The sequence below is a fragment of the Oryctolagus cuniculus genome, chromosome Y (genome assembly GCF_051225735.1).
Source record: "Oryctolagus cuniculus isolate XC-2025 breed Fujian yellow rabbit chromosome Y, ASM5122573v1, whole genome shotgun sequence".
NCBI classification, from domain to species: Eukaryota; Metazoa; Chordata; class Mammalia; order Lagomorpha; family Leporidae; genus Oryctolagus; species Oryctolagus cuniculus.
The window spans coordinates 6,231,132-6,245,585 of NC_142889.1; the positions used below are offsets into that span (position 1 = coordinate 6,231,132).

The window sequence follows — 14,454 nt, forward strand, 5'->3', positions numbered from 1 at the left end:
AGGAAGGACTTCTAAGATCAATCCCATTCACAATAGCTACAAAAACAATCAAATACCTTGGAATAAACTTAACCAAGGACGTTAAAGATCTCTACGATGAAAATTACAAAACCTTAAAGAAAGAAATAGAAGAGGATACCAAGAAATGGAAAAATCTTCCATGCTCATGGATTGGAAGAGTCAACATCATCAAAATGTCCATTCTCCCAAAAGCAATTTATAGATTCAATGCAGTACCAATCAAGATACCAAAGACCTTCTTCTCGGATCTGGAAGAAATGGTGCTGAAATTCATATGCAGACACTGGAGACCTCGAAATGCTAAAGCAATCTTGTACAACAAAAACAAAGCCAGAGGCATCACAATACCAGATTTCAGGACATACTACAGGGCAGTTGTAATCAAAACAGCATGGTACTGGTACAGAAACAGATGGATAGACCAATGGAACAGAATTGAAACACCAGAAATCAATCCAAACATCTATAGCCAACTTATAGTTGATCAAGGATCTAAAACTAATTCCTGGAGCAAGGACAGTCTATTCAATAAATGGTGCTGGGAAAACTGGATTTCCACATGCAGAATCATGAAGCAAGACCCTTACCTTTCACCTTATACAAAAATCCACTCAGCATGGATTAAAGACCTAAATCTATGACCTGACACCATCAAGATACTAGAGAACACTGGAGAAACCCTTCAAGATATTGGCACAGGCAAAGAGTTTCTGGAAAAGACCCGGGAGGCACAGGCAGTCAAAGCCAAAATCAACTATTCGGATTACTTCAGATTGAGAAGTTTCTGTACTGCAAAAGAAACAGTCAGGAGAGTGAAGAGACAACCGACAGAATGGGAAAAACTATTTGCAAACTATGCAACAGATAAAGGGTTAATAACCAGAATCTACAAAGAGATCAAGAAACTCCACAAAAACAAAACCAACAACCCACTTAAGAGATGGGCCAAGGACCTCAATAGACATTTTTCAAAAGAGGAAATCCAAATGGCCAACAGACACATGAAAAAATGTTCAAGGTCATTAGCAATCAGGGAAATGCAAATCAAAACCACAATGAGGTTTCACCTCACCCCAGCTAGAATGGCTCACATACTGAAATCTACCAACAACAGATGCTGGCGAGGATGTGGGGAAAAAGGGACACTAACCCACTGTTGGTGGGAATGCAAACTGGTTAAGCCACTATGGAAGTCAGTCTGGAGATTCCTCAGAAACCTGAAGATAATCCTACCATACAACGCAGCCATCCCACTCCTTGGAATTTACCCAAAGGAATTTAAATTGGCAAACAAACAAGCGGTCTGCACCCTAATGTTTATTGCAGCTCAATTCACAATAGCTAAGACCTGGAACCAACCTAAATGCCCATCAACGGTAGACTGGATAAAGAAATTATGGGATATGTACTCTTTAGAATACTATACTGCAGTAAGAAACAACGAAACTTTGGAAATTTATATTCATTAAATAAAAGATAAAAAAAAATCAACAACAGGAGTCACTGTGCACTTACTCCCCATGTAGAACCTCTATCTTTAATGGGTTGCACTATGAGGATTAATGGTAAAACTAGTCTTCAAACAACACTTTATACTATGTGTCTGCAAACTGTTGAAACCTTTATTCAGTATAGAGTTGATCTCCTGTATATAAAGTAAATTTAAAAAGAATCTTAATGAAGAATGGGATGGGAGAGGGAGTAGTAGATGGGATGGTTTGTGAGTGAGAGGATGGTTATGGGGAAGAACCGCTGTAATCGAAAAGTTGTATTTTTGAAATTTATATTTTCTATATAAAATTTTCTATTTAAAAAATCCCTATGCTCAGGCTAAATGGTTTTATAGTCTGCATAAGGAGCCTATCTCCACATACTATCTGGGAGTCTATGAAATGTATTATTTCCATCTTAAAGTGCACTCTAGTTGCTACTTGCTTTCTTTTAGCTTTCTGAGAGTAATGATGATAATGTGGGAGACGCAGCCATTGGCAGTGTCTGAGATCATGAAATGAACTCTTTAGAAGAGATTTCCACTCCCAGGATAGGCAGGGCCTGCATCCATGATCAACAGGAGTAGATACAGAAGATATGATGAGTCTATGCTCTTTAGCATCCCCATAAGATTAAGGCTCATGAATCTCTGAGAGGGAAATTATATGGGAGTGGGCAGGGAGAAAAGATTAGGCTCACAAGCCACACCCCTTACCCCTCATGTACTCTCCCCTATAGCCACCCACTTGTCAACCAGACTATGTAACCACTCCCCTATTGGAAGTGAAGAAGAGCCCTGGTGAGCATGTGCCCAGCCCTCTCCTGCCGGCCCCATGTTCCATGTTTCTCTTTTCTGCCCTCTCGCTTGCACTCTCTCGCCTGCATGCCCTCTCACTTGCAGACTCTGGTCTGACCCCTGGAAACAACTGATACGGAAATCTCTATTTACCCTTTCTGGCCCACTCCCCCTTTATAAAGACCTCATGTTCCTGTGTATTCTTCTCACTTTACGGATACATCCTAAACCTCACCACGCTGCATGTCTTGCTTGAGCCAGTGCTTGGAATTCATCTCTAAGTAAATGGCAAGAACCTGAAACGTTAAATTTTGGTTAACAGCCCATAACACTTCTGTGGTCTGCTTAATAGAGACCAAGAGGAAGAGGGGTGATCTAGACAGCAGGATCAATGTAGGGTTAGGTGGCAGGCCAATTAATAACTGCTTTACACAGTGATCTCCCATCAAGGAGACCCAACAAGGGCCAGTCAATGTGGAAAGCCCAGGATTTGGACAGTAGGCAGTCCAAACAAAAACCAGCATCTAAAGAGGCCTTTTGGCTCTACCAGGAGCTGGGCCACTGAAAACGGAACTGCCCCTAGGATTGAAGGAATCCGGGATTGCTGCAGACCCTGTTGGCCCTCCCTAAGCTGACAAAGCCCTTCTCTCTGCCCAGCCTTCAAAGTAACCACTGCCATCAGGGAAGGCAGCCTGAGGTTAGTAACATTACATGCAAAACTGACAATTTCCTTTTAGAGATCCTGCTTATTCTATACTGACCTATTCAGGACAGCTCTGTTCCCAGGCCAGCTAGAAAATCAGAATCAACAGAGTGCCTTCCCTGAAAAGGGTCACACTTCCTTTATGATGTGACTTCCAGGACTGCAGGTGAACACCTTTAGCCAACTCTACACCTTCCTCCCAGTCCTCCGGGAAGATCTCTAGATGACATCACTCCAAAGCTCATTTGATTACCTCTGACAACAGGTCATCATCAATCTCTAGCTCTGAAGAGTGTTCATCTGCTTCACTCCAGACCAGACTGACTTCTTCACTCTCACTTTATATCCCAAACTTCGACCAAAAACAGGAGAGTCATCGGTACTAGACTCCACCAGTCTACCTCTGATCTCATCACAGGTTGCTGACTCTGGAGTGATGTATGAAACCTCACACCCACACAGATACCCTTTTTAACTTTCTGTTTGTACTCCATTTTGTAATGCATTGTCACCTCTTGCTAGTGTCTGCGTAGTCCTGGCTCTAATCTTCACCAACCCATACTGGCTGCACTTGTGGTGAAAACTTTCTTAACACTTGTATCTCTTTTGGGCAGGATGCTTTTCTGCTGTCTCCCATGGGAAGTGGGCATGGTTAGCTCCTCTTACCAGGTCTGTCACAGTCATCCCTATAGCCCTGCTATTCACACCATGCCTATTTAATTTGTTCCAAAGTTTCTTACAGAATCACATCAAAGCCATCTCTCAAGATCAGGTTAAGACCATGATGCTAGTCCACCACCTTCTCTCAAAACCCAAAGAGAATTCCAGGAGAGGTGCTAGAGGAAAAACCCCATGGCTCTTCTCAGCAGTAAGTAGCCAGATAGAATCAATGTTCCTCTTCCCTTTTTTACCTTGAGGGTCTGGGATAAAGGACAATAAGGCTCACAAGAATGTCACCCTTCCCTAGTCCCCTTCACGGGAAATCTACTTTCAGTCTCTCTCTCTCTCTGCCCACCCAGAAAATGCCTGGCAAAACTAGATATGCCAAAGGCCTCCAATGCTTCTGGAGAGCCCCTCAGCAACCAGACCAGATAAAAGCTTGGCCCTACATGCACGCTATACATCGTCTCTTCAGAAACCTTCATCACCTCTTTGCTTCAATAAAGCAAGCTGTCTCTGTTGAAGTCAATCTCATTTCTGGGCACACAAAAGCCAGAATCCCAAGTTTTTAAACCTATTAGGTGGCACAGCAAGTTAAACCAGGATCCCATTTAAGTGCAGGGTTGAATCCTCTTTTCATGCTCCTGACCCGTCTCCCTGCCAATACATCCAGGAAAGCAGTGGAAACTGGTCAAAGTCCTCGGGCCCCTGCCACCCACATAGGAGAGCTGGATGCATGCAGTTCCTGGCTCCTTCTGGCTCATCTCTTGCAGTTGTGTCTCATGTGCTAGCATTTAATTTTTTAAGGTTTTCTATTCTTTACCAAATAAGTGCTCCCTTCATGCATATCAGCCTCAATGTCATTGCTGTTCACATGTGAAAAACTTGCCAGCAACAAGTTAGGTGCTTTCTCCTTTCTACAGGAATATAGATCAACTCTGTGAGGTAGTGCCTGAGTATCCCAGAGATAGTTCTCGTCCCAGAGGCTGTAAGCCCATGAAGGCTGGGGGCAGAGCAGTGCTTCCAGTGCTCCCCAACCCGTGAGTCTTCAGGAGAGAGGCTGAGAGGAAGGCCTCCTATCCCTGCTCACTTGGGTTTTCTGAACTCTAGTCAGGAATAAGCCGTCCAAGATAGCTACATTGTCATCATCCCATGATGAAGCTTGGCTCATCTTCTTCTTTCTCATCTTTTGTTCCAGAAGCCTCCTCACACAACTAGACTGCGGTTTCTGGGCCCGACTAGCTCATTCTTTTAGATTTTTTCTGCTAAATTTTCATCTTCTTTGCCAATAATTTCTTACTCTTTTAACTTCTGGAGCTTTGTCCAATGCTTTGTTATCTGCTCCGTGGCAGCGATGATATCCTCTTCCACGCTCGCCTGAAACTGCATCTAGTAGTCTTTGCTTCTCAGCCATGGCATCCATGTAGTCGTGTTATTGGTACTCTCTCTAGCATAGATACCTGTACACATAGAACTCTCCACTTCTGGCCTCAGCACTTGGACCCATTACATCTCAGACAAATTCTGGGGAAGGTCGAGGCAATCATTCACTGTTTTTTCTGGAAAGGGGACTGTTCTATTCAGGTTCTGCATGAACTGTTCCAGCCTGAGCTTCTGCTCTTCTGTCACATTCCTGGTGACATCTGGGGCTCTTTCTTGGGCCTTGGTGATCACAGCAAGTAGGCAATTTAGCTCTTCATGACAGCTTTTCCACATGACCCTGAATAAATAAATCTCAAACAAAAATAAAGAACAATTCAAGGCATTTAGTACACCAGGCATGCCATGTAACTGTCCCTTCTGTCTGGTTACAGAGAACTCTCGACCTCCCCAAAAAGGGATTCCACTGCCATGGGAAGTCACCTTCTTTTCCCCAGTCCCTGCCAATCACTAGCCCTGTCTTTGTAGATTTACCTGTTCTGGACATTTCCTATCAAAGGGATCACACAGTAAGGGACCTTTTGTGTCTGACATCTTTCACTGAACATCATGTTTTCAAATATGCCCACACAGTAGTGTGTCGGTGTATACTATTTCACTGCAGGGATGGAACACATTGCGCTTACATATTCATACCTGCATGCTTTGGTTGTTCTGTATCTTAGATATTACAAATAAAGCTTTTCATGTCTTAACACTCAATTCTAGAAAACCCTCCATGAAGCTGAAGATTGAAGTAGTATTCCTTTTGGTCTTCATTGCTGTTGAACTCGCAGAAGTCAAATGAGGACAAGACACCAAGCAGCAGCAGTTGTATCCTGGCAACTGAAATTGGTTGATGATCATGGTCTTCTCACAACAAGCCACATTCTGTGGGTCCTGAGTTATGTCCTGGGAGCTGCCACATAGCTGGGTAATGAGAAGGACCCAGGAGGCAGGAGCCAGCCCTTGTCTCCTAGGCTGGTTTCCTGGGATTTGGATTACCCTGTTACTGGCATGCTGTTATGTGTGTCCAGGGTACACCAAGTGTCACTGTGGTAGAGATGAGCTGGGAGAAGGAACTTGGAGAGATGATGGTTTTGGTTATGTTGAGGCAAAACATCTGCGCTCTGGAGCATCTTTAAAGGGGAACTGGGCCCAGCCATACATTTCTCACACTCGGGTGGCTAATGTCCCCCAGAAGTTATTCAGGGACTCAGCATGACTGGCTGAGCTGAATGGAGCTCACAGCCAATTCAAGAAGCCCTGGGCAACTGCATGATATGGGCCAGAGGACTGTGCTGCTCCCAGCTAAGGGTGGGGCCTGGGTCCACCTTTCTTGACCCTCAGTTTCCTCATCTGCCATATTAGGGCATCAGTTGTCTCAGGTTTCTCTCCTACCGCAGGATCCAGAAGATCTTTGGTGATTCTTCCAGTGCCTGGTGGTTTCAGGCATCCTTTGCTCATGACTTCATCACTCCAGTCTCTGACTTACTTCATGTGGGTTCTCCTCTGTGTCCATGTCTCCTTTCTCTTAGGACACTATCATGGGTCTTAAGGACCACCCAAACCCTGGATGACCTCATATAAAGATTATCCAGTCAATTAAGTCTTCAAAGAAGCTGTTTGCAAATAAGTTGCCTTGCATATACACTAAGGATTAGGACATCGAAATCTCCTTTGTGGAATATATCAGTCACTTCAGTTGTCAAAGAGAATATTCCTAAGAGATCTTTAGAGAGATTTCCAGATCCTTCATCTTCAACATCTAGTTGGGAGAACTGTCTTAGATGTAAGCATGCATCACGGCTGGATCTTCCTCAGATTCCCCTTACCTACCCACCAGCATGATAGGGAACTCCCAAGACCTTCCTTCTGATCAACTAATGTTGTCCCTTAATGCACCTGAGGGTGAGGTGTCCAGTGTCAGCTCTGGGCCCACCAGTTTTAAGTGACATTTCTGGGGACACTTGTCCTATGATAGCCAGAAGAAGCATGAACATCCTTACATAATTATACCAGGCATTCTGGACAAGTGCAACTGAGTCTGGAACCCACAGAAACTGTGATCTCTCTTTTTGTACATGTGTGAGTCCTTCGTTTGCCCATAGATTAAGAGGACAGAGAAGTGCCTGACAGTGCAACCCAACCCAGAAGAGGAAGCTGTGTTTGATTTCCTCACCCACTATGGAAACTCACAAATATAAGAGAAACTCCTCTTGCTGTGGCTGAATTGTGTCTTCTTCAAAACTTGTGCATGCAAAACCTAGCCCCCAATACCTTAGGATAAAAACTTAATTGGAAATAGTATTTTTGCAGATTGATAAGATAGAATGAGATCATTTGGAGTTGGGCCAATCCCTAATACAACTTGTTTGGTCTCCTTATCAGAAGAGGAAATTTGGGTACAGGTGAGAATGCCATGGAAGGATAATAGCAGATGGGAGTGGGTGGATGCTTCTATCAGCCAAAGAATGCTAGTGGTTTCCAGAAAAGAAAAAAAAACACACACACAAGAAGCTAGAGAGAGATGTGGAAATAGTCCCTCAGAGTCTCCAGATAGTTGCAACCTGAGAACTCCTTGATCTCATTTTTTCGGTCTCCAGAGTTGTGAGGGAACACATTTCTACTGCACAAGCCAGCTAGGGTGGGTAAACATTTGTCATGACAGTCCCACAGAGTAAAAGCACCAGAAAATGAAGGAAAAATTTCACCAGTGGAACACATAAAGAGGATGAGATTAGAGAAACCATGGGTGTGCTACAACAAAGGTAAGAAGAACCTGGCAGACAAGATGCAACATTCAGAAGATGATATTGTGATAGAAAGAGATGAGGAATTGGCCAATGGGTTCATAAACTCAGTGGGAGAGAGGGAGGGAGGGAGGGAGGGAGGGAGGGAGGGAGGGAGGGAGGGAGGGAGGGAGGGAGGGAGAGATACAGATGCTCTGCAATTTATGATGGGGTTACACCCTGGTTAAAGCCATTATTAGTTGAAAATATAGGAAGTTGAAGCTTCATTGGATACATTTCACCTACAAAAAATCCCAGTTTGGCCTCCCTTAAATGTGCTCAGAACATAACCTTGTGGTTGGGTAACAACACTGCATGCAGATAGGTATATACATAAGTAGACATCCTATATATGCATCTGTCTATGTACCTATCTGCCTTCCTATCATCTATGAACTACCCACCAATAATTTCCCTACTTACTAATATATTTGCCTATCATCTATGATTTACTCATCTCTATCCACTATTTACCTAGCTGACAATCACACATCTCCTATCATCTATTAATTATTTATCAATCATCTGTCTCTTTACTACTTGTCAATCATCTATCATTAGTTAATTAACAATAAGTTTTCTAATTATTTTACCACCTATTCATCCCTCCATCCCTTTCTACCAATTACCCATCAATCATCTCTCTATCTGCCATTTACCTGTCATTCAACTCTTTATCATCTGATATACCAATCATCTCTCTCCACAATCTACTTATCATTTTTCATCAGTCTACCAACAAATTATGTAGTTATCTATCTTTGATATTTCTATCCATACAATGGGTTTCAAACTTAGATATTCTACCCACTGGGAACACTTGGGAATCCCTGGAAACATTTTTGGTGTCATGCTAGATGAAGGGAAACTTCCAATATCTGGTAGGTGGAGCCCAGGATGGTTGCTTAACACCCTATGCTGCCCAGGATGGTCCCACTACAGAGACACATTTTGTCCTAAATGTCAGCGTTGATGACCTAGAACAACTTTTGGCAAGGACAGCCTTCATTGAACACAAGGAGCTCAGGATTTCATTCAACGAGAGTACATGGAAAGTTCTTGGGGAGAAAATATCACAAGAGAGAAAGATATTCATTGCAAGGAATGGTGATTGTGTAAAAGCAAGTAGTTGTCATTTTCATGGGATGTTGAACAACTCAGGCTGAAAAACATTTTCTTAAAATCACCTGTGCATCCCCCATTGCTTTTTCTCATTGGCTTCTCACCCATGTGACAGATAGGGGGACCTGTCATGGAGGTGGAGATTTTGTCTTGAAGAAGGCTGAGTGAGACATAAGCAGTGACATCCCTAGGGGTCCTGGGCTGAGGTGAAGACAGGGGTCAGATTCAAAGCTAAGGATAGAAGCAAGGACCAGAAGAACTTCCTGATTCATCTAGAACTCTCCTGCTGGTGTCTTCTATTTCTAATCTTATAGATCTCACCAATGGGTTTGGCAATGATCCTTTTGGTAGGACACCCAAGATACCACACCTAAGCTCCATTTCATTCAAATTAACCACTCCAATTCTACCAGAGAAATTGTTGAAGAAATGAGAACACAAGCCACAGACTTGGAAAAGGCATTTGCAAAACACATTTGGATGAAGGTTGTATGCAAAATATACAAAGAGCTCTTGGAATTTACCACCAAAATGAAAGAGCTCAATGCAAAAATGGGTCAAGCACCTCACTAGAAAAGAGATGGGAAAATAAGCATGTGAAATCACATCCTACGCCATACGTCACCACAGAGTTGCTATTCCAGGCCACAGCAGAAAGCTGGATTGGAAGAGGAGCAGCCTGGGCTAGAACCGGCACCCACGGGGGATGCCACGCTTCAGGCCAGGGCGTTAACCCGCTGTGCCACAGTGCCAGCTTGAGCCTGTATCTTTTTAACTGGTGAGTTGAGGCCATTTACATTAAGGTGACTGGATTAGTAACACCTTGGCCCTGTCCTTTTCCTATAAAGATTCCTATTGCTTACTTTTATTTCTTTTGTAATTTTAGGAGGATTTTCTTTCTTTACTTTCTTTCATAATGATGACTCTCTGTGTCTGTGTATAGCGCATACTTAAGCATCTTTGAAGACTGGACAAGTGGTGACAAATTCTTTTAATTTCTATTTGTTCTGGAAGGTCTTTATTTCATTTTCACTCATAAATGAGAGCTTTGCAGGATACAGTTGACAGTTTTTTTTTCTCTTAAGACTTGCATTATGTCTTGCCAGTCTCTTTTAGCCTGTAGGGATTCTGATGAGAAGTCAGCTATGAGTCTAATTGCAGACTCTCTGAAAGTAATCTGGCATTTCTCTTTTTCACATTCTCTAATTCATGAATTGAAATTTCATTCCGATTGGGAACTCTTGAGATGATTGAAATGTAATCCAACTGTGGTATGTAGACATGGGATCTTTGGGAGGTGAGTGGGATTAAACAAGGTCACCATGTTAGAGGCCCCACAGTTGAATTCTGGTAACTTATGAAGAAAAGGAACCGAAATCAGAAGACACACTCCCTTGCTGAATCTCTACCAGAAGAGTCATTCAGTTTCACTGGGAAAATATTAAATTGAGGGTCAGAGTAGCAGCTGATTCCAAGGTTAGGCCAGGAACTACTATGAATTTGGGACTTCTTGCTGGGCTACAATATAAAGATTATGGTTGGGGGCAGGAAATAGGGACACAGGAGCCAATTTCAAGAGCCTCTGTGGGAATAATATGGGCAATACAGGCTCCAGAGTGATTTAACAAGCCACAGATGATAAAGTATAAGGATATTTACTTGCATATGAATAACCATAGAGGCATCAGTAAGTGGTAGAAATTGAAGGGCTCTTGCTTGTAATAGAATGCAGAGTACCATTTGGTCACAAGGGATTTACAATGCTCCAGGGTTAAAGAGAAGTAGTCAGTATGTGTACCAGTCTCCAAGGGATGCCTTAAATAATTGCTCCAACTTGAGTGACAAAAAGCAAAAGAAATAAATTCCCTCTCCTGCTCAGGAGAGCAGAACTATGAGGTCAAGATGTGTTCAGGGATATAGTCCCTCGGGAGGGTCCATGGGAAGATCCTTTCTGCTCTTGGATTTTTCAGCTCTTGGTGGCTCCAGGAATCCTTCACTTGTGGCCGGGTGACTAGTCTCCACATTTATCTCATATGACATCTCGTCTGTTTTATGTCTCCTCTTTGTCTTTTTTAACGGCACTGCCACTAGGTTTAGGGCTACCCTAATCCATGATGGCCTCATTTGAAGACCCTAACGCATTTGAGTAATCACTCTATCTAAACTTTGAATAAATCAGAGCTCAGTGCCCAAATGGCTGCCACAATTGCAATTTCCATCTCTTCATGGGCTGCAAGTGACTGTTTTCCTCTGCAGCCTTTCAATGATCAAGGGAGTTGACTGAGTGCTTCCCGGGACTCAGATTAAATGTCTCAGTCCTGGATTTTCAAAATGGATGAAGGACACAAATCTTACCTGATTCCATCAAATTACTAGAGGAGAACATTGGGAAAACTCTGCAAGATGTTGGCATAGGTAAAGACTTTTTGGACAATACCCTAGAAACACAAGCAATCAAAAGAAAAATAGGGTAAGTAGAGTATATCAAGCTAAGAATCTTCTATACTACAAAGGAAGCACTCAACAAAGTGCAGAGGCAACTGAAAAATGAGAGAAATTGCAAACTGATAAGCAATTAATATACAGAATCTATAAAAAATTCAAGAAATTCAACAACAATAAAGCAAACAATCCAGTGAGAAATGAGCAAAGAACATGAATTGGCATTTTCCAAAGGATACAATTCACATGCCAAGCAGAAACACAAACACAGAAATGCTCAGGATTACTAGATATCAGCAAAATGCAAATAAAACCAGACTCCAGTTAGAATGACAAAGACAAATAAATGCTGGCTGGGCTGTGAGGAAAAAGGTTTGCTAATCCACTGCCAGTAGGAATAAAAACTAGTACTACCTTTGTCTAAGACAGTATGGAGACTCCCCAGAAAGCTGAAAATAGTTCTACTATATGACGAAGCCATCCCTGTTAGGTCTGGAACAGTTTGGGGTTCTGACCTTTCATACCCCCAGAAAGGAGAGAAGGAAAAAGGAGTGGGAGACTGACCTCAACGGAGACAGTTTGCTTTATTGGAAGCAAAGAGGTTGGTGACAGTCTGTTCTTGTGAAGAGACTGCACCCTGGGCATATTTGGAACTCGGGTTTTATTGGGTTAGCAGAGAATTTGCCACAGAGTGGGGTGTGTGAAGAAGGCAGCTGGTGGAAGAGAAGGGGCTGTTGAAAGTTTCCAAGAATTTCTCCCTTATCAGTTTCATAGCTGCCCTGTGAAGCTTATCTGTTTTTTCATTTGCATTGCAAGGGGTTGAGAAGGGTCTGGTTAGGCATAAAGAATCTCGATAAAACAGAGGAAGTGGGGTGGAGAGGTGAGGAGGAAGAAAGGGAGGAAGGGAAAGGTGCAATAAGTTCTTTATTCCAGCCCCAAGAGGCAAAAAGGAAAAGGGACTTTGATTCCATATGGCTACTTGCTGCTGAGCAGGGGCATTGCGAGTGCTGGGGTTTGCCTCTAGAGCCTGGAATTCTCCTCAAGTGTTGAGGCAAGGGGCTGGCATCCATGAGTGAGGTGGTGGAGTAGCATCATGGTCTTAACTTTGTTTCTAGAGGCAGCTTTGATGTGGTTTTGTAAGAAATTTTGGAACAGGTTAAATAGGTATGGTCTGAATAGCAGAGCCTGTGGGGCCTGGTTAATATGTTGCCATAGAGATGATCTGGGACCTGAAAGGAAGGGAGAGGCAAGTTGGAGGCAAGGGGGGAGGTGAGATCTCGAGCCCCAGAATGGCACTGGTTCTTCCAAACATGACTTCAAGGAGACTGAATTGTAGGGGTTTCTGTGGCAGAGCTCTAAGCTTTACGAGGGCTAAGAGTAGTTTTGTCCAATCTAAACTGAGTTTGATGGAAAGTTTGATGAGAGTTTGTTTTAAAGATGATTGAGGCCTATAAGGGAATACGAAATTTCTAAGGGATATTGTAAACCCCCAATGACTTGTGAACCTGGGGGTGGGGGTGAATTTGGGGCCATTATGTGACTGGGGGGATGTGCCAGTTACCATGGAGAGCTGGATGCTCAATGGCCACTTCATGGTCCCCACCCCAGTTGCCACAAAAAGAAGGAAAGTAGGGAGGGGGAGGTTAAGACACACAAAGACCCATTCTCTGTATGGGCCACCAAATGTTAGGAGGTATGGAATAGCTCGGGGTTCTGGCCTTTCATGCCTCCAGAAAGGAGAGATGAAAAAAGGAATTGGAGACTGACCTCAACAGCGACGGGTTTCTTTATTAGAAGCAAAGAGGTTGGGGACAATCTGTTCTTGTGAAAAGACTGTTCTCTGGGTGCATTTGGAACACAGGTTTTACCTGGTTAGCAGGGAATTTGCCACAGGGTGCAGGGTGTGTAGGAGGCAGCTGGCAGAAGGGTAGGGGGCTCTTTGTAGTCTCCAAGAATTACTGCTTATCAGTTTCATAGCTGCCCTGTGAGGCTTATCTGTTTTTCCGTTTGCATTGCAAGGGGTTGAGAAGGGTCTGTTTAGGCACCAAGGACCTCAATAAACCAGACGAAGTGTGTGGTGGGGGGAGCAGAGGAAGAAAAAGAGGAAGGGAAAGGTGTGACAAATCCTTTAGTCCCACTCCTGGGAATCTACCAAAATAGGGTGATATCAGCATATAGAAAGGTTATCTGTACTCCCAACTTTATTGCAGCTTAATTCACAATAGCTAAGAGATGGAATCAACCCAGATGCCCATTACCTGATGACTTAAAAAGAAAATGTGGTATATATACACTATGGACTACTACTCAGCCATAAAAAAAGAATGGAATACTTGAATAGTCTCCGGGAAGAGTTATGGAAAAAATGGCAGAGGAAACTTCCATAATTAGCAGGACATGAAGGACCTACGAGGAGGGAGTGAATGCTCACAGCTTGGGGCTTGAATAGCCGAGAGCCTGAACACCAGCACAGGAAGGAGAGGTGAGATGAGACTGCAGTTGCCCAAGACTCTGGTGGAAAAGCAGTAGGAAGAGCCAGAAGAAATGAGGCGTGAAGCCCCATGGGGGAAAGCGCACTAGCCTAAATAGAGGAGAGAGAAAATATAAAAGGGCCAGTACAGACCCCATTCTCTCTCCAATCACCTTACAAAGATGTACAAGCTGATAGAGCAGGTGCCATTTTGGACATACATAACAGCTGCACCAGCATGGGGCTGCACCTGGCAATCAGCCAGAGAGAAAAACCTGACTCTGGTGGGGAATAATAACAGGAGACTAAAAGCAGTGAATGTGGAGAGTGTATGAAATGGGACTGTGAAAAAAAACAGGATGTGTGGGAGAACTCACATTATGGCTGAAATGCGAATAGTCTTGGCAGGAGACACCACAAGCTTGGGTGGCTTCGGCTACCTGGTGAGAGACACTGCAGGGGAATCTGAACTTACACTGAGGACTGCACAGATCCTTTCTGTGGTCCTTGAGACAGAGCAGACGAATATTATACCACT

At 43.4% G+C, this 14,454-nt stretch overlaps 1 protein-coding gene and 1 pseudogene across 1 annotated transcript in view; both read right to left on the bottom strand.

Annotated features, from left to right (window-relative positions):
* Positions 1–3,695, bottom strand: part of LOC149119161 (RNA-binding motif protein, X chromosome-like) — a 32,399-nt gene extending 28,704 nt beyond the window's left edge. The window contains exons 1-2 of the mRNA XM_089325290.1: positions 3,678–3,695; positions 2,544–2,604 (exon numbers count right to left, since the gene is read on the bottom strand). Of these exons, the coding sequence (XP_089181416.1) occupies positions 2,544–2,604; positions 3,678–3,695 (79 nt within the window). The remainder of the gene's footprint in view (positions 1–2,543; positions 2,605–3,677) is intronic.
* A 1,121-nt stretch (positions 3,696–4,816) lies between these two features.
* Positions 4,817–5,662, bottom strand: LOC149119162 (PRKR-interacting protein 1 pseudogene; annotated as a pseudogene).
* Between the last annotated feature and the right edge of the window lie 8,792 nt (positions 5,663–14,454).